We start from the raw sequence: 27,644 nt of genomic DNA, 5'->3' as shown, positions 1-27,644 counted from the left end.
GTGGTGGAGATATGGGCAGCAGCAACTAGGTTAGGGCAGCTAATATTGACCAGAAAGATGAAAGAGGGAACTAGAGTATACATTGTGGGTGACAACACTAATGGCATGGTACGCTAAATCACAGTTTAGGATGAGTGAGTTAATCATGTGTATCAGGCATGTGGGAGGTAAAGTTACCTTGTAGTTGGAGATATGTGTTTAGTTTACAGGAACTTTAGATGGATGGTTGCATTCAAAATGTTTTAGTAAGTATTGTTTAAACTATGGCCTGAACAGGGGTAGATTGTATGATCAGTTAAACTCAGAGGAAGAGAGTGCAGTAGTTTTTGTGCAAGTACACAGAAGCAGTGGCTAGTATACTGCAGTCTGATCTGAAGGCATTCGAAAACACCATTGCATTAGTTTTGTGTGTGTGTGTGTGTGTGTGTGTGTGTGTGTGTGTGTGTGTGTGTGTGTGTGTGTGTGTGTGTGTGTGTGTTTATGTGTGTAGTGGGGGGAGGGTTGTCACCTACAGCTATCTAGTTTGTGCATAGCACAGAAAGTTGGGTTTGAATTCAATAACTTTGGAGGGTACTCAAAAGTGTGTGTTAGGGGGGGGTGTCCACAGCCTTCTAGTCTTTGCAAATCACAAACAGTCAGGTTCAGTTCTAAGTTCAGCTGTTCCTCAGAAGCACTGCTGCATTATTTGTGATGGGGACCTGTCACCTGCAGCCATCATATATGAGGCTTACCACTACAACTTACTGGACTTTTGTGGAACTGAAGATAATGGCTAACGTAACATGTTCTATTATATAATTACACCTCAAAAGGTAAATATGAATAATTATGATCTCAAAGGTAAATCTCAGGAGGTCATAATTATTTGTACACATTATTTGTCCATAGCTATAGTTTCCTGCTATATCTGGTTGTGATAGGCTTCATTTTTACAAGGTAAGATATTTTAAACACATTTCTTTATTTTCTGCATTGAATTCCATTCTTACTTATTTTTTTTCTCATTGGTTCTGTGTCAGAAGAATAAGGTTGTCCAAAAGAATGGAAGATGGGATTTGGTTGTTTTTCATTTTTTATTTATTTGGCTTCTTAATGAAAATATGTTTTGTGATCAGTTTCAAAATAGCAATACCTCTCAAATATAAACAGCATTTAAAAGGTAGGGGCAAGCTGCTGCACCAGCGCACGTGCGAGCATGCGCACACACACACACACACACACACACACACACACACACACACACACACACACACACACTCACACACACACACACACACACACACACACACACACAAAACATTGAGGGGTTGTACCCTCTTAATAACACTAATTATATAAACCAACTCGGTAGTCACTGCATTTCAGAAAAAAGAGAAAATCTTTTGATGCCATAACCTTAATCTTCCAGTAGAAAAACAGTAGTGCACACAAATTATTGTATAAATGCTGTCAATCAATGCAATGCCAATAACAAGGCTGTAACCCATTTTATTGGTTTAATTATTTATTTGTGTTAAGATTTCAATTTTGCCTTGGGGTACTGTTACCTACTTTGTTTCAAAAGTCATAATGTTCAGATTTTGTCATTACAGCAGTATGAATTTTATTGTGCAGGTAAACCATAAAGCAGGCCTATAATTTAGTCATTTTTCCCACAAAACAAGCCAGTGTTATGCATTATAAGGAAATAAGTAACTCTGTGGTTTGTATGGAAAGCATTATATATTTTTAAGGCCCTTGACATGTACCTACTTACTGTACACTAAAAGTAAAACAGCCTTGAGATGTTTGTTCCAGGTGCAGTGTGTTATACTATTGGGAGTATTAAGTCAGAATGCAATGGTGCAAAGAATTAAAAATTATTCCCACCACACAGCCGGTGTCTTTGGGTATTTTCTCTCATTGATTTAATAAAATTTTATAATAAAATGTTGCACCTAACATTATAACTTCCTTTCATTTGTTCTAGTCTGAAGAACACAGCACAATTTCAGATCACAGGCAGTGGACAAAAAAGCACATTAAAGCAGGAGTGCATATCCCACAGCTTAATGCCTTGACTCCATGCCAAGAAGAAAATGAATCCCTGGATGTGGATGTAAAAGGCCCAGGTAAGATCTTAGTACATGTAGCCTAAAAGGTTGGATCATATTATTTTAAGTATTCAAGAGTAGAAAGGGATTCAAGTGGACATTTCTGCCACACTGATCTGTAGATCATTTGTCACTGTTCACCTGAGTACTTATTTAACTACAGATTAGAAGAGATGGTATTGCTGATCAGTACAGAGAAGTCTATTCATTTGTTGATTCCTTTTTATGAAATTTAGTGCTCTCGTACATTGTTAAATGGAGGGAAGTTGGGAATGAAGCATGTCACTTCTTCCAGATGACTGATTCAGTCTAAAACCAGCCCAACAGTTCCCATTCTTTCTGACCACTTTACTTAAATCCTGCCATAGAAGGTTCATCTCTTAAATGACTCCATAACCCCTTATTTGTAATCCTTATAAATGAGAATGTGAATAATAGTTAGAACTCGTGAGAACTGTTATAGTTTTGTTTTATGATATTGCCACTGATTTGAACCAGCACAGGTCTTGTGTACCTCATTCCTCAAAAGTCAATAAAGTAGATGTTGCAATGGCCATTGACTGGTGCTCAGTTTTAAGAATTCTTAGAGTGAATATTTGTGTATCTCCTATCTATTTCATTTAATCGTACACTTCATAAAATACAGTGTATTCTACCACTTTCTTTTTTCCAGATGGTATAACACCGCTTATGTCAGCAGTTTGTGCTGGTGGAGGCCTGGAAGCTGACCAAGGAGAAGAAACCGTGTTGGAAGGGTCAGCCACTGTGATTGCAGAACTTATTGGGCAAGGTGCTAGCCTAAATGCCCAAACAGATGCAACAAGGGAGACTGCCCTTCACTTAGCAGCAAGGTTTGCTCGTGCAGATGCTGCCAAATGCATGCTGGATGCAGGAGCTGATACCAACATCCAAGACAAACTTGGACGGACACCATTACATACAGCTGTCGCAGCTGATGCTCTAGGAGTGTTTCAGGTATGCCTGTTTCCTGAAAACTTTTTGCACGGTAATAATAGACAAAAAAAACAGATACATTAGGTGATAGCAAGTGACTGTAGGCTGTAAGAACTTTTAAAGACTCTGACACGGGGAAAATATAGGTACTATTAGAAAGCATGTAGAAGAAAAACAACACAAAAAATAGTAGCTCTACTTGACTCTGACAGAACTCTATTTTCTTGCTCTGTTAATACCTAAATGCAGTAAGACAATAAAATACAGTTTAATAAATAAATGCATGCTTACACACACACACACACACACACACACACACACACACACACACACACACACACACACACACACACACACACAAAATATTAAATATAAATATGCATGGTATATGTTTCTGTGTGTATCTGATATCTGTGTTCTGTAGTTATAAGACACAAACATCTCAAAGGTCATCTTCAAAGCTCCAACTGCCTCAATAAAGCTAAAAGGCAGTACAATTGCTGGACAGTATCTGCTTGCAATTCATGAAGTCTTTTGAAAAACAAACCCGAAAAGGTAAATTTGTTTAATAAAAAAGAAGTAAAATAGAAGTACTTTAGCATGCATGCTTCATGCAATTCCCACATACCTAGTCTGTCACGCCATTACACCTAGCTGAGCGATGACAGGACTGTGTGGGCAGCAGGAGTCAGATGTAAGCAGACAGTGCTGTGCAGAAAAAAAAATGAATGCATCCTGCTGTACTTGCAGTATTTTTATGGATGGAGTGAGGCTGTTTTCATATCTGCTCAAAGCTCCGCATTGAGTCCATTCATTTAAAGTTGGGGAGTGGTACAAAGGTGAGGCCCCAGATATTTTGACTGAGACTGAAACCAGGTGAGTGCCAGATGTTATTGTGTTTGAAACGATGATCATGGGATAGAGAAGACTGATTCTGGTGGTGGTACTGCAGGACATCATTCTTATATAAAGTTATTCTGCTGTAAGAGCAGGGCCCCTTTATGACAGAGGACATAACCCAGCGTTAGCATATGGGACTAAATGAACAAAATTACTATTACAATTATTATTCACTGCCCTTCATTTTTGTTACTTCTAACAATACCACATCTTTTACAGATGGCGGACATAATATTTTATTAGCTCCTGGGAACCATGGATAAATTTACCAAAAATGTTATACAAAACTATAATTCTGCCGCTTATTTGTCAGTGTTATATAATATATGATTCATTGACAAAAGTATTATGTTGTGAGGTTGACTAACATGTTTTGATACCTACGAACGAGTGTGCCATTCAGTTTGCTCAGGATTATGATTGAGCTTAAAGTTGTGATTGTATTACTACAAGATTTATTAAATAGGAGGTTTTGAAATTTTCTAGCATTATGATTTAGAAAATATTATATAACTTGTTTAACATTGCCATTATAGTAGAGGATTGGTTATTTTAAATTAATGGTTGGGTATTTGCTGTATGACTGGATACAGATTTTTCTATCTAGTTATTTTGATTTTGCTTTTTTTAAACTAGGACTTTTCAGTGGCAGTGGAGGGCATTCGGCAATACCTGGATGATAATTTTAGACCCCAAATATTTAAGCAACCTAGAAGGGGTACTTGGCTGTAGCTTTGTAATGTGGGGGGATAATTAAATTGAATGCTCTAGGTGTAGTGTACTTGTTCTGATAAAAAAGATAGTTGATGTTGAAAGTAACTGCAGGTTCAAAGGGATTCTGTCATGTGATTTGTACAAGATTTGTGCTGAGGATATTCTGTGCCGAAAGCTGAGGTGGATCCTCCCAGACGTCTGTTTATCAGGACACATCGCGTTTCTATATTTCTATATTTGATTGGCAAGGAAATGCATGAGTAAATTTACAAAACATCTAGAAGTGCAATTTATTTTCCTGTACATATGAGTAAGAATTTAATCTTACAAAAAGAGAGAGAGAGAGAGAGAATGCAGCATCCTGGATGGTTATGATGTTTATGGAATTAAATAGTGCTTTCTAGACTGATGTAAATTGGTGTTGATAATATTCATGGCTATGTAGACAAATGTTTAAGCATTTGAGCTTTATGAGCACTTAAGCCCTATTTGAAAAATCTTCTGCCATTTTTGTGACATGGCAATTCCTTTAGTGATACAGTCAAATTCTAGCTAATATGTTTAGGATTAGAGAGCAGATTAGATGAGCAGTTGAAATAGGTGGCCAGCAATGGTGCTATTGTGGGATAAGACCGGCACAGAAGCTCTCTGTAAGCTAGGGATAGGAAGTTTTATGTTCAAAGGTGAATTTAGCATTAATGTGCAGTACAGAGAACACTGTGATTATTCTTTAAAATCATAAAGAAGACTTGCTTACATGCTAGGCACCTTTCTGGTATAAGAATCTTGCATAACAATGTTTGTTAAGTACCTTTCATCCCTGTTATTCTTAGTTCTCATGCTGGAGCATAAACAGCTGTAAAGTATTTCACACTGCCACATTTCATTTTTGTGTATAAATGGACAAAGTGTATTACAGCTTTTAAAGCTCCTAAAGAATCAGGCTTACACTTCAGGTCACATCTGGATGCTGTCTTGAACAGCATTAAATGTGTTACAGCTTTCAAGTATGCAAAGCACTGTGTACTCCCCCCCCCCCATCTTATAGCATATTAAAAAAGGCTGAAGCTCCATATATTGCAAATAACTGTGTGGCAGCACTGTGTGTGGTACAGCTTTCAGAACTGTTAAAACTTAGCACCCCCACACTTTCTGTCTCTGTCTCCATCCCTCTCCCTCTCTTTCTATAACTTGTTCTTTATGTAGTTTGTGGAGCAGATAAAGCGCCAGGTATTACAAAGGATTATGATTGGAATTCTCTAATTATAACCACTTTGCTATATGCTCTTAAACTGGAGTTCAGCATGTTTATCTTGATATAGATGTCAAGATTCACCTAACAAATGCAGCTAAGTAAGATGAACTTTCTGACATGCATGTTTCAAATATATAACAACCCGCCTATGATCAGAGACCCGATCATAGACATTTATATTGTACGTCTCTCCTTAAAAGATCTCCACTGAGGATATATCCCGAATTGTAATGATAGGGAAAGTTAACGTTAGTTTCACAGTACACAGTTTGTTTTTCTATAATTTAAAACAAGAACTGCACCAAGTGGGTTATAAATTACAGTATTTCAGAGGATTTTGAAAGAAGAAGAAAAGTAAAGAAGTCAGGATCTTGCAAGTTCATTGTAAAGAGTGAAATATATGGATGATCAATGCTAGTTGAGGCAACTGTATAAGATGTACCTTTAATATAAAGAAAAGTAGTTCTTAGTGTCATCATGTGTGATTATATTCGACATGGGAATGATGACAATGATGATGATGCACCAATCATACTATTATTATATACCAAGCATCTTTTTCAGAGTAGTGTAAAACTGTGCTATACATAAATGTATAAATCTGGGGGGTTTCCCCCTGAAGAATTAAATCAAGATGATTTTGTATTTCATGTGGTTAAGAAGCAGTAGACAGACAGTAAATAAAGGTAGAAAACTATGAAATACCCATTTTCCTTCAAGCTGTATGATATGGTTCATATGAGAGTATAACATTCTCAAACTGCTCCTATGGATGAAAGGAGACATGAAAATATATATTTAATGAACAATCTTTAAACATATTTAGAACAAATATTTTAACATCACACCAGTACTTTTTTTTTTTAATTTTCAACTTTATGTAGAATGGATTACGGTAATGACAAGCATTGCAAGAAAATACATCTATCTTTAAAATGTACACATAGGACTCACTAGTGTACGCTGTCCACCATACCACAAACTGAATCACTGTGTGGCATAACAGTGCAACATTAAACATCTACTGAATAAGGTATGATGTGTCTGATATGCCTTACTCAGTAGCTAGCCCATGCTACTCTGTGATCAGTGTCATGCAACACAGTTGTTGTGTCTTTCGGCTTTTCCCGGTTAGGGGTCACCCCAGTGGAACTCCAGTCCACTAATGATTGGCAGTAGATTTTTATGTGCTGAGTAGCCGGCCCTGACGCACAACCTTCAACGAAGGTACGCCCATTCACGCATGTCTCCACACAGAAGATGCTCTAGTGATTTCTAAAAGGTTTTCATTCTTTAGGCATGACATTGGAGCAAGTGCCATTACCATAATACAGTAATGAAGGAATCTAGTGCTGTGAGAGCTCCCATTGGCAGAAGCTCAGCTGTGTCTCTGTGTGGGGTCGAGGATAAATGAGGTTGTGGCAGCAGGTTTGCCTGCATCACAGTGGAGTTGGGGACTGGTAGTTTTTTTCCTAGTGTAACAAAAAACATTTTTTTCACATTTGCACTGATGCTGATGCATCTATCTGTAAACTGAAGAACACATCAGCAGTGAAATAGGATTAGTGTAGTCACGCACACTGTCAGTACACACTTCCCTCCCATAACTTATGCAGTTGGGATCAGCACGCTCAATTGCTGTAGTGTTTTTGAATTGCATATGATCCCAGAGGTGTGTCTGCATGTGTACTGCTAGCATGGAGTACTGTGACTACACAATGAGGTAAGATCAGCAGTCTTTATAAATCCTGTAGGATTCGAGTGGACTGTAGTACTGCATACCATCCCGACTCCACAGCAAACAATGTTTATGAATTCCATTCGAAGAATTTAAGGTATGGAGGCACTATTAAGAGATGTTACACTAGATCCAAGGATTGTGACACAGATGAAACATGCTGTCAAGATGGGTCTATATTAGATCAAATGTTTAGGTGATCGAACACCTAAACATCGATCTTCTAATATCGAACCTAAGAATATCGAACCTCCAAGGGAAACACGCACGTCGGCCAGTAAAAAAAAAAAACTTTACATCCAAACTAAGTGGGGGGCTGTGCCCTCACACCCTCCCTAACTAAATATGCCAACTCCGAGATCGCTGAACAGTACAGAAATGGCAAAATCCAGTGAATGGCCAAGGGAAATCTTTCCCTGCGTTAAATCAGCCATTCGACATTTTTTGCTTTCGATATTAGAAGATCAATGTTTAGGTGTTCGATCACCTAAACATTCAATCTTCTAATATATACCCGTCAAGACAGATGTGCGTCTCAGAGGGTCCACATGCTCTAAAACAGGCTCTCCAGTCATGTGAAGCAAAGTCCATCCCCAACCCTATTTAAGCGTAACCTTGACCAATGAATGAGAAGTTGGCAGTTCACCCGGGGTCTGGCCCCTATGTCTCTAATAGACAGTGGCAGACAGTAATGCCCAAACTAACACACCCCTCCCCCACATAACCTCTAGAAACTTCCTAACATATCCCCTCCTAATAAACGCCCACCATACATAGGGACACATTTGGTTTGAATTGCATGGCTAGGTTTAAAAAGGCCCTGGTGGTTGTTAGCATAGTCTATACCTCAGAACCTATGTTCGTGCATAAAGGGTACGTACATACCAGCAGCAAACAATAGCATGGTCTGCAACAGGTGATGCAAAGCAGAGTAAGGGGCTGGAAATAATTTCTGAACAACAAAAAAACACAGCTTTTGATGGAAACTTAAAATGGAAATTAGGAAATATGTTTCACCAGCAGAATACAGTACAAAATATGTTTTCATAAGAGATGCGGGATGTAAAGTAATGGATGGTTTTAGGCATAATGTGGAGTGCTGCAATGACAAAGACTGCAGCAAGAATGTAACCGAGGTAAATTAAATATGAGGTAAAAGAGCAAGTGAACTTCTAATTTATCATTTCTCCAACTGATTTATGATATGCTAGTAATGAAATAAAACAGATGTAATCAAAACCAAATCTGCATGTAGTTAGAGCCTTCGAACACAAACACATGGCTTTTGCTAAAAATATCTTTTAAGCTCAAAAGGCACATAGTTTATTGTGAGACAGGTCATGAGAACCAGAAAGAGTAAATTAAACATTCTGCTTTGTTTTTATCACTAGATCCTTATCAGAAGCAGGCTGACAGATATCGATGCAAAAATGAATGATGGGTCAACTGCACTTATTCTCGCAGTCCGCCTAGCTGTGGAAAACATGGCTGAGGAGCTGATCCACTGCAGTGCTGATATCAATGCAACAGACTGCCGTGGTATGTAAACAAATGCTTTTCCTATTACAGCAGTGTTCAGAAATATTAAGAAATGATTAAGAACCTTGCCATCCACAAAGAGACATCTATTTTTTAAACACGCTTTTCCATTATTCCTGTTACCTAATTCTATTAGTCAAAATCTCTTCCATGCTGGTATTTTCTAACAAAGCACTGTAATTAAAACATAGGTATTGTACAGGTCTGTATCCAGAAATTTCCATTTTACTGTTATCACACATGACATTGTTGTCACAACTTACTAACATTTAAAAAAAGTGTATAATTCAATATTTTTCTTTTTTATACAGTAAGAAATATGCACATCATTTCAGCTGTTGCTGCCTAAAGTAGAAGAAAGATTAGTTTTCAAGGAACTTTCATATCTAAGTATGCTTTATACAGATCTGTAGTGTAGGCAGTTTGTGCATTTCTAGACATTCAGGGTTCTACCAGCTCTTTGTTTTTGAAAGATGTACACGATAATATGTCTTGACTTTTATACCTTGCTATAAAACTGATTTTATGAGCTAACAGTATGCAGCATGAATGTTACAAATCCAAGGAACATCTGTTTTAGACTGGCAAGCGACATTGCAACTCATTTACCGCATTCTCCCTTCAACAAACCAATACAAAAATTCTATTCAGAAGAGCGTCTTAATATTTTTCTGAAAATAAACAACTGTATACAAATATGTATTACTGTCCTATACATCCCTCGTGGTGACAGTACAGTTACACTGGAAGATATCCTAAACTGGATATCCTTAACAATTCAAAAAGAAAAAATACTATTAGGTGATGTTAATATCATTTGGTTGAACATAACCTCTAGCTCCCCTAAATCTAGCATGACCTTATACAGTTTCATACAACTAATTAGTAGCCACAGACATTATAGCAAAATATCACATTCCTTATTAGACTGGGTCCTAGTATAAGACCCTAGCAAATTCACTAGCACAGGTACAATGTCAGACTCAAAGCAACCATTTCCCAGTCTATACAACTGGACATCTCACACATCCAATTAAACAGCATGTTTAGAAAACAACACACAACCTCTCCAAGTTTAACCTAGAAATATTCACTACTACCCTGTCATCTATTAACTAGAACTTTCTAAAAATCCTCCGCATAGATGATGCTGTAAATTAGGCAACCAGTAGTAACAATGTTCCCAGCGATGCAAATACCTCTCCGTAACCTCCAGAAAAATAGTAAAAATGAATCCAAATAATCAGGCGAAGAGGCAACCAGGGCATACAAACTATAAGTTCCTTTTCAATGAAAAATATATCCAGTAAACTTGTAGAAACATAAAACAAATCTTGTTTTATGTTTCTACAAGTTTACTGGATATATTTTTCATTGAAAAGGAACTTATAGTTTGTATGCCCTGGTTACCTCTTCGCCTGATTATTTGGATTCATTGATGCTGTAAATTAATTCAGTACAAATTTCCTAAATATCCTAAATAGCCTTACACATCCTAAAAGGAAGAGACAAAAAAAAATAATCCAGTTTGAATATCCCAAAAGAGTAGAATGCTAATGCAGGATAGAGAAAAATCTTGGAAATAATGGTTAAAATATAAAACAAAAAAAATCAAAAACTTCAGAATGCTCCCCAACTGTACTAAAAAGCAAATAAGTGAAGACAAAAAACTATATTATAACAACTTTCAGAAAAACAGTAAACATAACCATAAAATAGTCTAGTCAGTCATTAAAGAAATCTTATATCCCAGTCATAAATTCACCTCTTACCCTTCTCCCATAATTTACTACTCAAAACTGCAAGAGAATTCAACTTATTTCATAGATAATACAGCATCCCTAACGAAGGAATCCCCCAAATCCAGTCCTAACCTTGCCCAAGAGCCACGTCACCACATCCACTTTCACCTACAAACGTGTACCCTCATCTTATATAAAACTGCTTTTTAGCTCAACCCATGTTCTACTTTAGCTGATGACCTTCCAAGCGATACCTTAAAATAGCAGCAGACAGCATTGCCTATCCTGTCCCAATCCTTATATGTGTGTGTGTGTGTGTGTGTGTGTGTGTGTGTGTGTGTGTGTGTGTGTGTGTGTGTGTGTGTGTGTGTGTGTGTGTGTGTGTGTGTGTGTGTGTGTGTGTGTGTGTGTGTGTGTGTGTGTGTGTGTGTGTATGTATATATATATATATATATATATATATATATATATATATATATATATATATATATATATATGTCTGTGTGTGTGTGTGTGTGTGTGTGTGTGTGTGTGTCAACCCAGGAAACAAAAGCGCACATTATCCCTCTACACGAAGGAGGAATCTCATCAGATATTACTAAGACCTATAGCAATCTTATCTCCTTCACCAAAATTCTTGAAAAATGTATAAACAGAAAAAATGTTGTCCCAAGTATAGAACACAATTTAATAAAAACAGATATGCTATTTTGTTCTTTGTTACAGTAGAATTTCATGAGATACTTAAACAGTCCTATCTTGGGGTTTAAATACTAACCTCTATCCATTCACAGTTCACTGAGAACAAATTGACAATCCCATAACTACCCTTTTTAATTAATGTATTCATTAATTAACATGCTTTGTATTAAAAATAACAAAATACATACCCATGAAAGTCACATAACAAAAGAATACAAACTTTTAAACCATTTCCAGGGCCCCTCACCACATAAAACATTTTTAAATGTTTATAGTGTATCAGCCCTTAAAGCCAGGACACTACTTATACAGACCTTATTGTTAACAGAGTACAAAGGCTGATAAATCATAAAGAAATAGTAATGTTTAAGTATCTGATGAAGTTCCATTGTAACAAAAAACAAAAGAGCTTATCTGTTTTTATTAAATTGTATCCTGTAGACATTGTACTCAGGTCAACTTTTTTTCAGTTTATTGATGTTGATTTATGTTGTGGAGTGATTCAGGTTTTTTTCTTGAAAAATGTATTCAAAAACATTTGCGGAACTATCTCCTGCAGAAAGAATTCCAATCCCCCACACAACACAGCGTCCGTCTCTCCCATAGTACTAACACTGCACTTCTAACCTATATAGATACTGTCAATAAAGCTAGAGATAACAGCAAACTAGTCTCCTCCTTATTTCTAGACTTGTTTAAAGCCTTTAACACAGTTTGTCCCAGCAAACGTCTACTTAAAATATCCTCACTAGGTCTATCTAGTTATCTGGCAGTAAAATGGCACTCCATCCTCTCTCCATACCTCCCAGTCACCACCAGTATACCACAAGGCTTTTATCGATGGCCTCCTCCTCTTTAATATTCTTGCTAACACCCTCCACACATCCACACAACAGGCCTCCCTAATACAACACACAGATGACTCCACACTCATATGCACATCTGACAAACTGGCACATCTCCAAAAAATTACTAAGGAAGTTTTAACTGCACTGAAACATTGCTTTGTAACTCACAACTCATGCTTCACCCCCCCCCAAAAAAATTGTTTTTCCCCCAAACCCCCCCTCTCATAAAAAAACAAAATTTAAAATCCTCTCACTCTTAATAATCCAGCTGCAGAAGTCACTTCTCCTAAAAAATTATTAGGGATAATAGTTACATTTGACCTGTATGTACAAATCTGTATAAAGTCTCACCAGAAATGAGGGATGCCTTACAGAGCCAACATCTTCCTCACCAACACAACAAAAACTACATTTGCCTCCCCTCTCTACTTTCTGACGTTCACATCCTTGCTAACATCCAGGCATCACAAAAGGCAAAACATAAACAATGCTATAATAAATTGGCTACACCTGCATCAAATAACCCTTTCAGAACCCACCACAGTATACCACTAAAAGCCTAAAGTGGTTAGAGCTACCCCATCTATTAACATGTACACTACCACCTATAAAATTATCCAGCATCCATTTGCTTGTCCAGCACTAAATACCATTCCGCACAACTATGTTCTGAATTAATCATTACAATCCAATGACCAAAAACTCCTATCAGTCCACAAAGCTATCAAATCTGCTGGTCATAGTCTGTACTCATACTATTTTGCTAAGGCTTGAAACTCTTTACCTGAATCCATCATGCCAGTACCCTCCCTCCAGTCCCTTAAAGCCATTCTAAAATACTTCCTAGACAAAATCTTCCTCTGTTATCTTGCTCAAGTCCAGGATAAGCTATATCCCTAAATATAAATAAGTGCCTATTTATGCCTTACACCTCCTTACTCTCCCTTCTTCACTCACTTCCTTACTTCTTTCAATTTTTCTCCCCTGACTCTCTTTATTTAAATATGCCATAACCCTGTTTTTTCTCTCACTTCATATTGTGATTCCTGTTTGTATTACACTAGCTTACCTTTAATTTTTCTATAGAAGACACAACAACAACAACCTTTAATTTTTCTATAAACAGGCAACAATTACTATAAATATTAAATTATTGTCATATAAGTTGTATTGATTCTTAACCAATGTTTTCTCATTATGTCTAATTTGACATAATTATTTAAACTGTAGATGTTTTGTATTATTTTTGAAGATCGCAAAATTATTGTTCTTCGAATGCTTTGGTTTAACTCTGGAGCTTTTTTCCCGGGGCTTCAGCTGAAAATGGACACCTAACCAGTTGGACTTTTCCAGTAATCAAATGTTAATAAATAAATAAACAATAAAAAGAAACAGTATTTCTCTCTATTGTTTTTACTGAATTTTGCTGACGGTGGAGTCTTCTTTTCTCTCTACTGTTGTGCAACCTTAGAAAAGTTATATTTAATTTCCGAGGGTGTGGGGGTGTTCACCCACATGGGGAGTGCTGGGGGGCTTGCTCCACTACAAAAATATTTACCTCTACAATTTGAAGAAGCTCGTTTTACTCTTTTTTCCAACCATCAGAAGATAGCAGTCAGTTAACTGCTGTCGATGAGTCAACATGTATGTTAAATAAAAATGATAAAATTGGAATTAAAAACAGTAAAATATAATACTAAGAATTGAAAAAAATTATTAAAACAAAAAACAGCTCTCCATGTGGGATTTAATAAGACGTTCATCAAAAGATTGTATTTCAGGGACATCCAAAAGGACTTTTAGATTCTTAGATTGTTATTAGGCTAGTGGCTCAACAGATAGTGTTGTCACCTCATAGCAAGAGATTCCCAGCTGAGGTGCCTTCTTTGTGGAATTTGCATGTCCTCCCTTTGTTCATGTGAGTTTTCTCCCACATTCCAAAGACATGCAGTAGTTGGATTAGACACTCTAAATTGGCCGTAGTGCGTGGTGTGGATGAACTACCATGTCAGGGCTAGCCATACCTGGCAGTGTAAACATTAGCTCTAGATGATTGTCACTGTTTAAGTGACACCCCAACCCCATATGCAAAAATAGGAAAAAGGGGTGATGAATGGATTGACCTGGGGGGGGTGGCTTTCTAAGCCTAACCAAGTTTTTCCTGAAAGAACAATGATGTTTTGTATCCAAATAAGACAGCTGAAGGCCATGTTACTGTGTTGCATGATGAGCTGGTGATACTGTTGAGGAGCACCTCTTTGCAGCAGGATTTTTAACTGTATATTCCTGGTAATACCATGCTATAAGCTACCTCTGTCCATAGGGTGCCACTTATGACATACTTAAGGACGGTAGCTGATTTTGATGGACAAGAGTTAAATAGGCTTGCCAGAATATTACAGACAAGTCCACAGAACACCAAGCAGCCATTCATCTACCAACTTGAGGTACTAAGATGGAACATAGGGGAGCATAATCTCTCTCAGGCAAGCATGACACAGGTTGCACATGTCTCAGAAGAAGGTTAGAAGAAGGATCTAAAGTACAGATGTCTGGTGACTGGCAACCAGTGCAGGTCTAGCAGCAACACAGTAACATGGCATTACCAGGAAAATACAGTTAGCAATTAGCAATCCTGCTGCAGAAACCTGTACCTCTACAGTACCACCTCAACATCATACAACACAGTAACATGGTATTACCAGGAATATACAGTTAGCAATCCTGCTGTGGAAAGCTGCACCTCTACAGTACCACCTCAACATCATACAACAAAGTAACATGGAATTACCAGGAGTATACAGTTAGCAATCCTGCTGCAGAAAGCTGCACCTCTACAGTACCACCTCAACATCATACAACACAGTAACATGGCATTACCAGGAATATACAGTTAGTAATCCTGCTGTAGAAAGATGCATCTCTGCAGTACCACCATGACATCATACAACACAGTAACATGGCATTACCAGGAATATACAGTTAGCAATCCTGCTGCAGAAAGCTGCACCTCTACAGTATCACCTTGGCATCATACAACACAGTAACATGGCATTACCAGGAATATACAGTTAGCAATCCTGCTGCAGAAAGCTGCACCTCTACAGTACCACCTCAACATCATGCAACACAGTAATATGGCATTACCAGGAATATACAGTTAGCAATCCTGCTGCTGAAAGCTGCACCTTTACAGTACCACCTCAACATCATACAACACAGTAACATGGTAGTACCAAGAATATACACTTAACAATCCTGCTGCAGAATGTTGCACCTCAATAGTACCACTAGGTCATCATGCAACACAGTAACATGATATTACCAGGAATATACAGTTAGAAATCCTGCTGCAGAATGTTGCATCACAGCAGTACCACCTCGACATCATACAACACAGTAACATGGCTTTACCAGGTATATACAGTAAGCAATCCTGCTGCATAATGTTGCACCACAGCAGTACTACCAGGTCATCATGCAACTCAATAATGTGGCATTATCGTGTATCCTTAGTTAGCAATTGTGGTGTAGAATTCTATAGCCTATGCAGCTACACCAGCTCACCATCCAAACCCCAAGGTATATGGTGGTGCAATAGTCCAGGCAAGAAGATAGTATCACATGCTGTACTGTAACATGGTCAGGTGATTGAATGAGTTTTTGTGTTTAGGAAATAGGCTTTAGATGTTAATAGGATGTTTTAGCAACAACAGACCCATGGCCCTTCAGTGTCAACATGTCATCAAGAATTATGCCTAGATCATGTTCCTGAGAGACAAACATTGGTCTGTTGGCATGCTGCAACATTACCTGAGCCTCACCTGATTTGAGCTTGAGCCAAATGTCACGTAAGAGCAGACTCCAAGCAGTCATCAAGACTGGCGATTTCTGGCACAGTCTCTAGAGTGAAGCAGAGATACAACTGAATGTTATTAGCATTAATATTAGTAAGAAATACTCACTTTTGAATACCTTCCCATAGGGGCAGTGAATTTGCCAAGAATACTAGTTGTTCCAAGACAGAATGTCATGGCAGCACATATTTCAGGAGATAGATGCTAGAGGAACTGAGCCCTGTCACCACCCATTGAGAGCAGCCCAAAAGATAAGAGGAAAACAAATTTCACATGGCACCAGTAAGATTACAGTATGCCTTCCAATGCATAATTAAGATGTTATAATGCGCCATAGGAAAATCTGCTAAGAGGGCAAGGCAGATTATATATACCATGTCATCTTGAGCCTTAAAGAGGTTAGGAGTACATCCGTGCATATACTACATTCTTAAGAACCTTACCTAACCTGTAAAAGGAAGGTTAAATGTCAGATTGTAATTCTTCAGAAGGTTTAGATCTAGATGAAATTTCTTGAAAATGGGGTAACTAGGGCCTCTTTTAATACTGATGGGAAAACACTGTCTCCTAAAAAGACCAACCATCCAGAAAATTACTGGTCGCAGTGCATATTAACAAACATGGATGGAGCAGACTCCTGCCCATAAAAGACATAAAAAATATGAAACTGTATTTATTACATCAGTATAACTAGTTTAAGCAAATGCACCCCAGCAAAATACTTGAACTCAGCACAGGACATAACACAATAAGCCATGGACACACTATGGAAAAAGATCTGACCAATCCTCGCAACTTTATTTGCAAAGATGTGTTAGGCTTCTCACAATGGCTGGAAGAGAAAAACTCTGCGATGGCCAGGTCGGACCTAACAGCCAAAAGCCAAACTCTCAGAAAGATTAAGGATTTCCAGAGCCATGTCAATCACCCAGGTTAAGCCATTGAGGGGATTCATGCATTCGCTCAATGAGAGGACCATGAGCTCATGCAGAAGTGCTCCTAGATAACCTGCTCTGTGGTGCATAAGGAGAAATGCCCAGTCCACTCCTGTTCCAAGGACATATTCAAAGCTGTTGGTGCTACCAGTGTCCACTGTTGTACCAAGAATCATGCAATAACAAAAAGCTAATCCAGAACCATGGTATAGTGCCCTGCCAGGATATTTGGATAACCTGGAGACCCAAGGTGACAAATGCAATGAAATGAGGACTGCTGTTACCATCCAGCCAGGTCCCCATAATAAATACCAAAGTAACTGTGCTGGGCAGACAAAATACTATGCCTGGCTTGTCCCAGATTGATCTGATGTTAAACATCATAGCTCAGGAGAAGGCAGATGGGAAGCAGGTCCTGCCCAAAGGTCAAAATGGGAACCTGACATCTGAAGTTGCATCTTTTGGCAGAATGATGTTTCACCATGAGGTGACAACTGGAAAATAATTCCAGCATCTTCCTCCAGATCAGAAAATGCAATACAAGAGTATCACTAGACCCCAGCTTGATGACTCTTTATAATACCTAATCTATTACATTTGCTGAAAAACTAAGATTAAGAATAGAGGAGAAAAAAGGGCACAGAGCAATCAGGACATGTCTGGGATAGCAGAGTCCTATGTTAGGGAAGTAAAAGCTAGAAAGGGAAAGTGAAGAAGATCAACAACAAATAAATATATACATAGTGACAGCACAATAACATAAACAAAAAAAATTTATATGTCAGCTGGCATCTTAAAGAGGAGCTATCAATGCAGACAGTGCATGGTAAGAGACTGCTTTGGCAATATATGGCCATTCTTAACAGTTTTTTGAGAGGTAGAATCAAAGAAATCGGTTAAAAATCCGAAGTATTGTCTGCATTTTTTAGTGTTAAGGATTGGCACAGTATAAGTTTATTTTCAAAATGCAGGGAACATGACATGGTTAAGAAAGAGAAAATAAATAAACATAATATAAAATAGTCATGATATACAATACGGTTATTCACATCTTAAGAATCCATTTGATACAATGTCAGATACTGAGTTGCTATGCTCATGGAGATTGTAAAACAGTTTTTCTGCTGATTTGAGAGACAATTTTTAGATAGAAAGGAGGGTGGGACTGAGGTCAATACTGAGGACTGGAGTCGAAAAAAGGAATTGAACTGGGACGTCATGTATACTGAGACGGAAAAAGGAATCAAACTGGGATGCCATATATACTGAGGCGAAAAAAGGAATTTAACTGGGATGTCATATATACTGAGACTGGGATGTCATGTATACTGAGACGAAAAAAGGAAATGAACTGGGACGTCATGTATACTGAGACGAAAAAAGGAATTGACCTGGGACGTCATGTATGCTGAGACGAAAAAAGGAATTTAACTGGGATGTCATGTATACTGAGACAAAAAAAGGAATTGAACTGGGACATCATGTATACTGAGATGAAAAAAGGAATTTAACTGGGATGTCATGTATACTGAGACGAAAAAAGGAATTTAACTGGGATGCTATGTATACTGAGACGAAAAAAGGAATTTAACTGGGACGTCATGTATACTGAGACGAAAAAAGGAATTGAACTGGGACATCATGTATACTGAGATGAAAAAAGGAATTTAACTGGGATGTCATGTATACTAAGACGAAAAAAGGAATTTAACTGGGATGTAATGTATACTGAGACGAAAAAAGGAATTTAACTGGGACGTCATGTATACTGAGATGAAAAAAGGAATTTAGCTAGGACGTCATGTATACTGAGATGAAAAAAGGAATTGAACTGGGATGTCATGTACTGTGATGGCTGTAGATTGAATAGCATTGGGGGGGGCTGTTTATGTATTGTTTATTTCTGACCAGAATTTTTAAAAGTCAGAAAGCAGATGAAATTGCTTGTCTCCTTGAATGTTGTATTTTAGTTCTAGATAGCTTTTTAGCCTAGTTTGTCATTTAGAGGTATAGTGTGCTGGAGCCATTGTTTTGTGTTACCTTCCACATCTTCAATGCTTTATCTCTATCTTTGAGCAACTGACATAATGCAGGAGTAATTTAGGCTTTCATGTTTGCTTTTCTGCATCTGACGGTGGGGGGGCTATTAGTTTATAGATTAAGGAGGAAAGTGGTAAGGACAGACAAAACAGTGTTGTGGTCCTGTACTTGGTAGAGTGGTGGTCAAACAGCACAGCAGAACTTTGAGTGGAGAGTGCAGTTAAATCCAGTGGACCTGCTTCTGGTAGAATACAGAATGGTGAGGGTGGGGGTAGGCTTTTTTGTAGACCAATAAAAGGTAAAGCAGCAGTGATCACTCAAGCTGGGTAAAAGTGCAGGAACATTCTGAACACTTGAAGGACTGTAGGCAGTTGCTATGTCCAGATTCCAGAATGGTGTAGTTACTAGAGTGTGTGTCGAATTTCATAGGTTCATTAATGAGCAGAGAGAGGGAGACAGAGAAAGAGAGACAGAGAGAAAGAGAGACTAAAATCTGACAGTAAGCTAAGCTAAAGGAAATTTACATTAAGGTCATGGAGAAGGAGAAAATTGTTGACATTTGTGAGATATGGAGAGAGAGTCTGAACTTCACAAGAATGAGGGACAAGATGGTGGAGTAGTGTAAACTGAAACTTAAGCAAATTAGTAAGCTATGTTTAATGTGTGTGTGTGTGTGTGTGTGTGTGTGTGTGTGTGTGTGTGTGTGTGTGTGTGTGTGTGTGTGTGTGTGTGTGTGTGTGTGTGTGTGCACGTGTGGACAATGTGAGCGAAAGCGTGTGTATGCACATGCATTTGGGCATGGTTGTGTGTGCGTGTGTGAGTGTGCATGTCTGTGTGTGTGTGCAAGTGTGCATGCATATCAGCATATTTGTGTGTGTGTGTGTGTGTGTGTGTGTGTGTGTGTGTGTGTGTGTGTGTGTGTGTGTGTGTGTGTGTGTGTTTCCATATGCGCACATGCCTGTGTGTGGGCGCATGTGTGTATGTTTGTGTGTATCTGTGCAAAGGTCTGCAACTAGCCAGTTTGGGGTGTATTTGTCAGTTTCTGAGGAGGAGGTGGCAATAAAGGTGACTGAAAACTGAGAAGTAAACATTAGGCTGCATCCACCCCTAGACAATTGCTGAGTCTGTTCTTCTGAATTAGGGTGAAATTTATGAGAAAATAAAGCTAAGGTTTAGATAGTCTGACTGAAGCCATGTGTTACATATGGCAGATACAGTTAGGTTATTCTGGAGAATTCCTGCACAATTTTGTTAATAATTCCTTCACAGTTTAGAAAGCTGCATTTGACATCATGGTACTTTGTGGAGGATGATAAGTGGTATGGGGGTGCTGATTTGCTGTGTTCTTGGAACGGATATCCAGGGCTGCCTTCAGTGTCACCAGACAGTAAAAGACAAAGACAGGAGATATATTTTTGCAAAGTCTTCCCAATGTGGGGTATTTTGTGAGTCTGGAGTGCTTTAAAGGAGAACACAGCATTTGAAATGAAACTAGATGAGTAAGACTGAGGGAGGGAAAGGTTTTGAAGAGGAAGGATTGGGAAGAAAACAACAGAGAGAAGGAAGGTAGGAATGTACAAGGTAAACATGGATATGCAGTAATGGACACTTAAGGATGAGGTAGGACAAGTAGATGTGGAGTCAAGATCTCTGGTGTGAGTGCAGTAGAGCATCCCAAGGGTCCCCAAGAAAGAGAGAGGTTCTGAGTATAGCAGGAGTCATTATTGTAAGTACCTGGGGAATGCTGGGGAATGGAATGAAATGTTAGTCAGTGCGGACGCTAAGATAACGAGATGAGAAGCATGTATGGGAGAAGTGCTTTCTTCTGTGCTGTATTAATATTATAGGTTCATAGGTTGGTACTAGGCTATCTGCCCGAAGGCATTTATAAGCCTAGCCAGAATGTGTTGGCTTTCGCCGCCCCCTTAGATTAGTTCCCTGTGCTTCTGTCCAGCAGAGCCACTGAAGTGATCCCTGGGGTAAACTTTCTGTTTCCCATCCACTCGTCAAGGTTTCTTTTGAAGAGTGTTAGCATGGAGCTTTGCCTAATGTAGATTGGGATCTTGTTCCAGAGCATGGGAAGTCTCTGGGACAGGAATCTATCCCTCCAGCACGTCCTATTTATTGTTCTGGTGAGGTTTCGATCCCTAGAGCGTGGGGCTCAAGGGGATAAGGTTTTCTTTAGGTGGAGCATGTCCATCAATTCTGGGTTGGACATGGCCTTGTATGTCAGTCAAAGATCACCTCTGAGTAGGCGGTATGCAACCGAGTACAACTGGAGTTTCTTCAGTTGAGCTTCATAGGGCATCTGTTTGAGGCCACTGATCCTCTTAGTGAGGTACTTCTGTGGTCTTTCCAGCTGTTGCAGGTGTCTTGTAAGGAACATCCCAAATGGGGCATTGTACTCTATGATGGGTCTGATGAGTGATGAGTAGAGGGGCACAATGACCTCTTTTGATCTGGATGCGAACCCTTTTGTGATTAGGTGGGCCACGTAGAAGGATTTTCTAACCACTTTGGCAATGTGATTATCAAAGGTGAGATTACTATCTACTTGGGTCCCCAGATCCCTTATTACGTTTTCCGTATTTAGGGGACTACCACCTATGTGGTAGTTTGTGGGTACTTTGTTTTTTCCAAAGGGGATGACTATGCACTTTTTGGCATTTAGCTTGAGGCCATGATTTTGACACCAGGTATCCGTCTCAGTGAGACCCTTTTGGAGGATGTCTGTGTCAGCCAGAGAGTCAATTATAGCCCCTAGTTTGCAGTTATCTGCGAACTTGGTCAGCCTTGCTTGCCTGTACCTCTGAGAAGTATATGCCGAACAGGATGGGTCCTAGGACTGAGCCCTGGGGAACGCCACTTTCAATCAGTTTAGAGTCGGACCTAGCTCCTGCAACTCTCACCATGTGGGTTCTGTCCGTGAGCCAGTTGGCAACCCATCTTGTAACGTGGGGGTTTATGTTCAGGCTGGCGAGCTTGTCTATAATACCAGAATGGGGAATGGTGTTGAAGGCCTTAGCGAGGTCTAGGTAGGCTGTGTGTACCACCTATCCTTCGTCTATAGCCTTGGTAACTGTCTCAAAGAAGTCCACCAGGTTTAGGAGGCATGATCTGCCCTTATCAAAGCCAAACTGGGTAGGGTCCAGTGTTTGGAGGTTCCCAATGTCTCTGTTAATGAGTTCCATGATGATGCGCTCCATAGCCTTGCAGACCAAGCTAGTCAGGCTTATAGGGCGATAGTTCCTGGGGTCTGTTCTGGCTCCACCTTTGTGGAGTGGAATAACCGTTGCTGTGCACCACTCTATGGGTATGTATCCTGTGAAGAGGCTGAGTTTGAACAGTGTGTTTAGGTGAGGGGTTAGTTTGTCTTTAAGCTCATGTAGGACGCAGCCTGGGACACCGTTTGGTCCTATTGATGCTGTGTTTTTGGCTTTGGAGAGGGCTGTTTTAACCTGAGTGTCTGTGATTTCAGGGACTCCACATTCTTCTGGTATGGTTATGGGCCTTTTTGGGGGTGAGAGGGAGGTGAAGTTTGCACTGAACCTGTCTGCCAGGATGTTGGCGATATCAGTCGTTCAGTGTATTTTGTGCCATTCTGCACTAACTCCGAGCAGATCTGAGCATTGCCACTTAGATTCTTGACATAGCTAAAGAATGCCTTGTGGTTATCTTTGGAGTCCTTGGCAATTTTTCTTTCAAAGCTCGCCTTGGATGATTTTATGAGGGATCATACTTTCTTGCTGATACTGATCAGGGATGTCTTCCCTTCTTGGGATTTTACTCTTTTCTGTACTAGTTTCCTCCTTCTATTGTATAGCTTGTTTATGGCAGGAGTCCACCAGACTGGTTTCCTTTTCTTGGAGGAGTGAGTCTTGGTTTTGCTTGGGATGGCACGATCCATGCATTCTTGTAGCTGCCTGTAGAATGCATTAGTAAAGGATTTTGCAGCTTGGACAGTGTTATCCTTCAGCATGGGGATTTTGAAACTTTCCTCCCTGATCTTAAGTAACGTGAAGTTTGCTTTTGAAAAGTTTTTTACGGTGGTTTTCTTGTCCGGGGGTGGGGGCGGAATATGGATATCCAAAGTGATTTGTTTATGGTCAGATCTAACCAGCGAGGGGTTGACCTCTGGTGTGGAACACTGGTCGCCCATGTTGGTGATGACCAGGTCCAATATGTTGTCACCTCTGGTGGGAGTGTTGACCAGTTGAACCAGGGTGTTTGAATTTATAAATTCTAGGAAAAGTTGGGCAAGGGAGTTAGTACTTGAGTAGTTCTCCCAGTTAATGTTTGGCTAATTGAAATCACCCATTATTAGGGTGTTTGGTAGGACCTTTATATTTCCTAGTGTTTCATCCCAGGTGGACAGACACTGGATCCCCTTTGAATGACACCAGAAACTTAGCCAATTGTTGAAATCGAGAATTTTTTTCTTTGTACCATGGTATCATTCTTGGTGAGGGCAGGATGCTACTCAGGGTCAGGGTCATACCAGCCTGGGCTACGTGATCAGAGAGCTCTTCCATGTCTCTCTTCATGTAATCCAGGGAGGTATGGCTCAGGTCATTCACACCAACATGGACAATGACAGAGTCATATTTGTACTTGTTCTGGAGTGACCTGAGTGCTTCTGTTATGTGGCAGATCCTGGCACCCGACAGGCAGCTAACAGTAACCTTCTCCTTATTTAGCCTAGTGAGTGGGACATCAGTGTGCCTGACTATAGAGTCACCTATTACTAGTATGTTGGGTATGTTATTTTGCCTTAAGGGCTGTGATTGCATGGCACACTGGTTTTGTGAAGTATGTATTTCATGGTTTGTGTTGGGGGGTGGAGGTTGCTTGGATGTTTGCTTTGGAGGTCTCTGTTGGTTTTGCAGATTTTTATTTAGAACCTCCAAGTATGTTTTCATGTATTTGTGTGTGTGTTTTGCCGGTGCTGGTTTAATGGGTCTATGTAAGACTGGTGGTGTGATGCAAGTATTTCCCTTCTCCTCTTGACTGTCTGATCCAGTCTTGGGTTGAGAGAGCTTAGCTTCTAGTTTGGCTGTTTAACTGCATCTCTCACATCTATTAGTGTTTGGTGGTAGGAGGAGGGGGTTGTCTGTGTACATGAGGCAGTTGTAACATTGCCTCAAAATGCCCAGATTCACCAGAGTACACCTGAAACTGCCCTTTGGACATGCCTGGATAGGTACAGTGAACTGTTTTACTGGATGGCTGGTAAGGTCAAATAGAGAGCCTTGTCCTTCTATACAGAACAGGAGGGTCTAGTGCTAGGGTTTATAAGTGCTTACTATAAGTTTTGAGCAAGTGCCAGGCTGAGAAATAAATGGCTTGAGTGCTTAAGTTAAAAGTTTGTCTAGTTCCAAGGGAAAGAAGTAATTAGTGATGGGAGGCAACTGCGTACAGGGTTGTTTTTAGTACTGCCAGATGTTCTGATGCAGAAAATATTTCTCAGTGTTGCTCAGTAATGAATGCTGTGGTATAAAGGGTAATACCTATGCAGTTTGAAAACAGGAGAGAAGAATGACCATTAAAACAGTGATGCCACCACTATGTGTTATGGTTGGATAAAGGGGTAGAAAGGAGGCTTGTTAGTGGTCAGCACTGCAACCAGCAAGGGTAATCAAGTTAAGGAATTGAGTAATGACCACTGTGGACTTCGATGCCATAACTGAGTGTTATGGATATGTTAAAGCATTTCAATAGTGGTATATCAGTAAGAATGACTGATGTGGTCAGTGATGCCACCACTGAGTATTGCGGTCAGGTTAAGGATTTTAAATAGGGTATATCAGTTTAATTTCTCCAAGGGCTTTTAGTTTCTTATACTAATATTACCATATCAGTAAGAATAACACTGTGGTCAGTGATGCTACCACTAAGTGTTCATAGGTTCATAGGTAGGTACTAGGCTATTGGCCTTAGGGCCTATATAAGCCTAGCCAAAAAGGTACCTTGGCTTTCACCACCCAAGAAAATTATTTTCCTGTGCCCTTGTTGAGCAGAGCCACAGAGGCGATCCCCGGGGTGAATTTCCTATTTCCTATCCAATCATCAAGATTTTTCTTGAAGAGTGCTAATGAGGAGCTTTGTTTGATATAGATAGGTAGTTTGTTCCAGAGTATGGGAAGTCTCTGGGACAGGAATCTATCCATCCAGCATGTTCTATTTATTGTGGTGACAAGGTTTAGGTTCCTAAAGCGTGTATCTTGGAGGGACTGGGATTTCTTTAAGTGGAGCATGTCCAACAGCTCTGGGTTTGACATAGCTTTGTATGTTAGGCAGAGATCAGCTCTGAGTAGGCGATATGTGACGGAGTAAAGTTGTGGTCATGTTGAGGCATTTGAATCATGGAATACCAATAAGAATGGCTACTGTGGGCAGTGATGTCATGACTGAATGTCATGGTCATGTTAAGACATTTAAATAGTGGTATATCAGTAAAAATGACTAATGTAGTCAGTGATATCACCACTGAGTGTTCTGATCAGGTTAAGAGACTTGAATACTGATATATCAGTAAGAATAACCAGTATGGTCATTTAAGTACTACCACTGAGTGTTGTGGTCATGTTATGGCATTTGAATAGTAGTATATCAGTAAGAATGACCACTGTGGTCAGTGATACCAGGACTAAGTGTTGTGCTCAGGTTACATCATCTGAATAGTGATATTTCCATAAGAATGACAACTGTGGTCAGTGTTGCGATCAAGGAGTTTAAGTAGTGGGATGTTAGTAAGAATGACCATTGTGGTCAGCACTGAGTGTTTTGGAAGAATAAGCAGAATGGAAAGGCTCAAATCCAGTAGACAGGATATTAAGAAAGTACAGGTGCAACACTGTCACTGCAGTTCGTCACGATTAGGGAAAGATGATTGTGAGTTTTGCTCACAAGGAGAGAGGTGGAAGGTCAGTATAATTAGCGGCTTCTAGAGATGTACTGGTAATGCTTTACAGTTCTGAAGAATGAGAAGGAACTTGTAACATTTATTGATGGATAGACAGTACTTGTGAGGAGGAACTTGTAACATTTAATGATGGATAGACAGTATTTGTGAGGAGGAACTTGTAACATTTAATGATGGATAGACAGTACTTGTGTGGAGGAACTTGTAACATTTAATGATGGATAAACAGTACTTGTGAGGAGGAACTTGTAACATTTATTGATGGATAGACAGTACTTGTGAGGAGGAACTTGTAACATTTAATGATGGATAGACAGTACTTGTGAGGAGGAACTTGTAACATTTAATGATGGATAGACAGTACTTGTGTGGAGGAACTTGTAACATTTAATGATGGATAGACAGTACTTGTGAGGAGGAACTTGTAACATTTAATGATGGATAGACAGTACTTGTGTGGAGGAACTTGTAACATTTAATGATGGATAGACAGTACTTGTGAGGAGGAACTTGTAACATTTAATGATGGATAGACAGTACTTGTGTGGAGGAACTTGTAACATTTAATGATGGATAGACAGAACTTGTGAGGTGGAACTTGTAACATTTGGTACTTTCCCATTAAACCACTACCACTTCACGCTGATCTGCTTTTGCCATATTTCGTTGGCGCAAGGTGTAGACAGTTTGGTTTCGCTTATTTCCTGGAGCAGTAACAAAGATGAAATAAACAGAAGTACAGAAAGAAGGTAGTAATATTAAACCCCCATCACTTCTCAGAGGTCTGCTATTCTCATATTTCCTCGGCGGAAAACTGTAACAGAGAACTACTGGCTTTAGATGCATTACTTAAGAAGTTGTAATAACAGATAACAATAAAGTGAAATTATTGGAAATTGCAACAGTGGCCAGATTACTACCGTGTTTACATGCATTTTCACTTTACTGTTATCTGTTATTACAATTTTGTAAGTAATGAAGAAATATTATGTAAGCACTTCATTGGTTAGTCTGCCATTTTCATTGACAGTCAGCAAAGGGGGAACCATGATGGGCCTTCAAACAGACCTGTGAGAAGTACATAAAAACATATTCAGCCAGATAAGCTCCTCTTTGCACCTGACAGTGTGCTCTGAAAAGAAAGCTGCCACTCTGAAGACTGGTAGATACTGTCTGACCCGTAAAAGCACTAAATGCGCTAAGACATTTGTATATAATGACAGCGAGTAAATGTGCACATGCTATTCATAAAGAGAAAGAACCCAGATCAAGAAAAATGGGAAAAGAAAGCAAAACACAAAGGAATAACTGCAGAAAGGATAAACATTTCCAGTGAAAACTAAACCCAAGAAGGGAAGTTTACAGCAATAGAAATGTAAGAGTTTCTACAGAATACATCACTTAC

The 27,644-nt window shown here is 39.3% G+C and overlaps 1 protein-coding gene across 1 annotated transcript in view; it reads left to right on the top strand.

Moving 5' to 3' along the window:
• Positions 1-27,644, top strand: part of NOTCH4 (notch receptor 4) — a 563,400-nt gene that overhangs the window by 510,914 nt on the left and 24,842 nt on the right. The window contains exons 29-31 of the mRNA XM_044083199.1: positions 1,970-2,111; positions 2,767-3,068; positions 9,046-9,193. Of these exons, the coding sequence (XP_043939134.1) occupies positions 1,970-2,111; positions 2,767-3,068; positions 9,046-9,193 (592 nt within the window). The remainder of the gene's footprint in view (positions 1-1,969; positions 2,112-2,766; positions 3,069-9,045; positions 9,194-27,644) is intronic.

This window comes from Protopterus annectens, chromosome 9.part0, assembly GCF_019279795.1.
Source record: "Protopterus annectens isolate FY-2018-M chromosome 9.part0, PAN1.0, whole genome shotgun sequence".
Taxonomy (NCBI): Eukaryota; Metazoa; Chordata; order Ceratodontiformes; family Protopteridae; genus Protopterus; species Protopterus annectens.
This window is presented reverse-complemented; position numbering and strand designations above follow the sequence as displayed.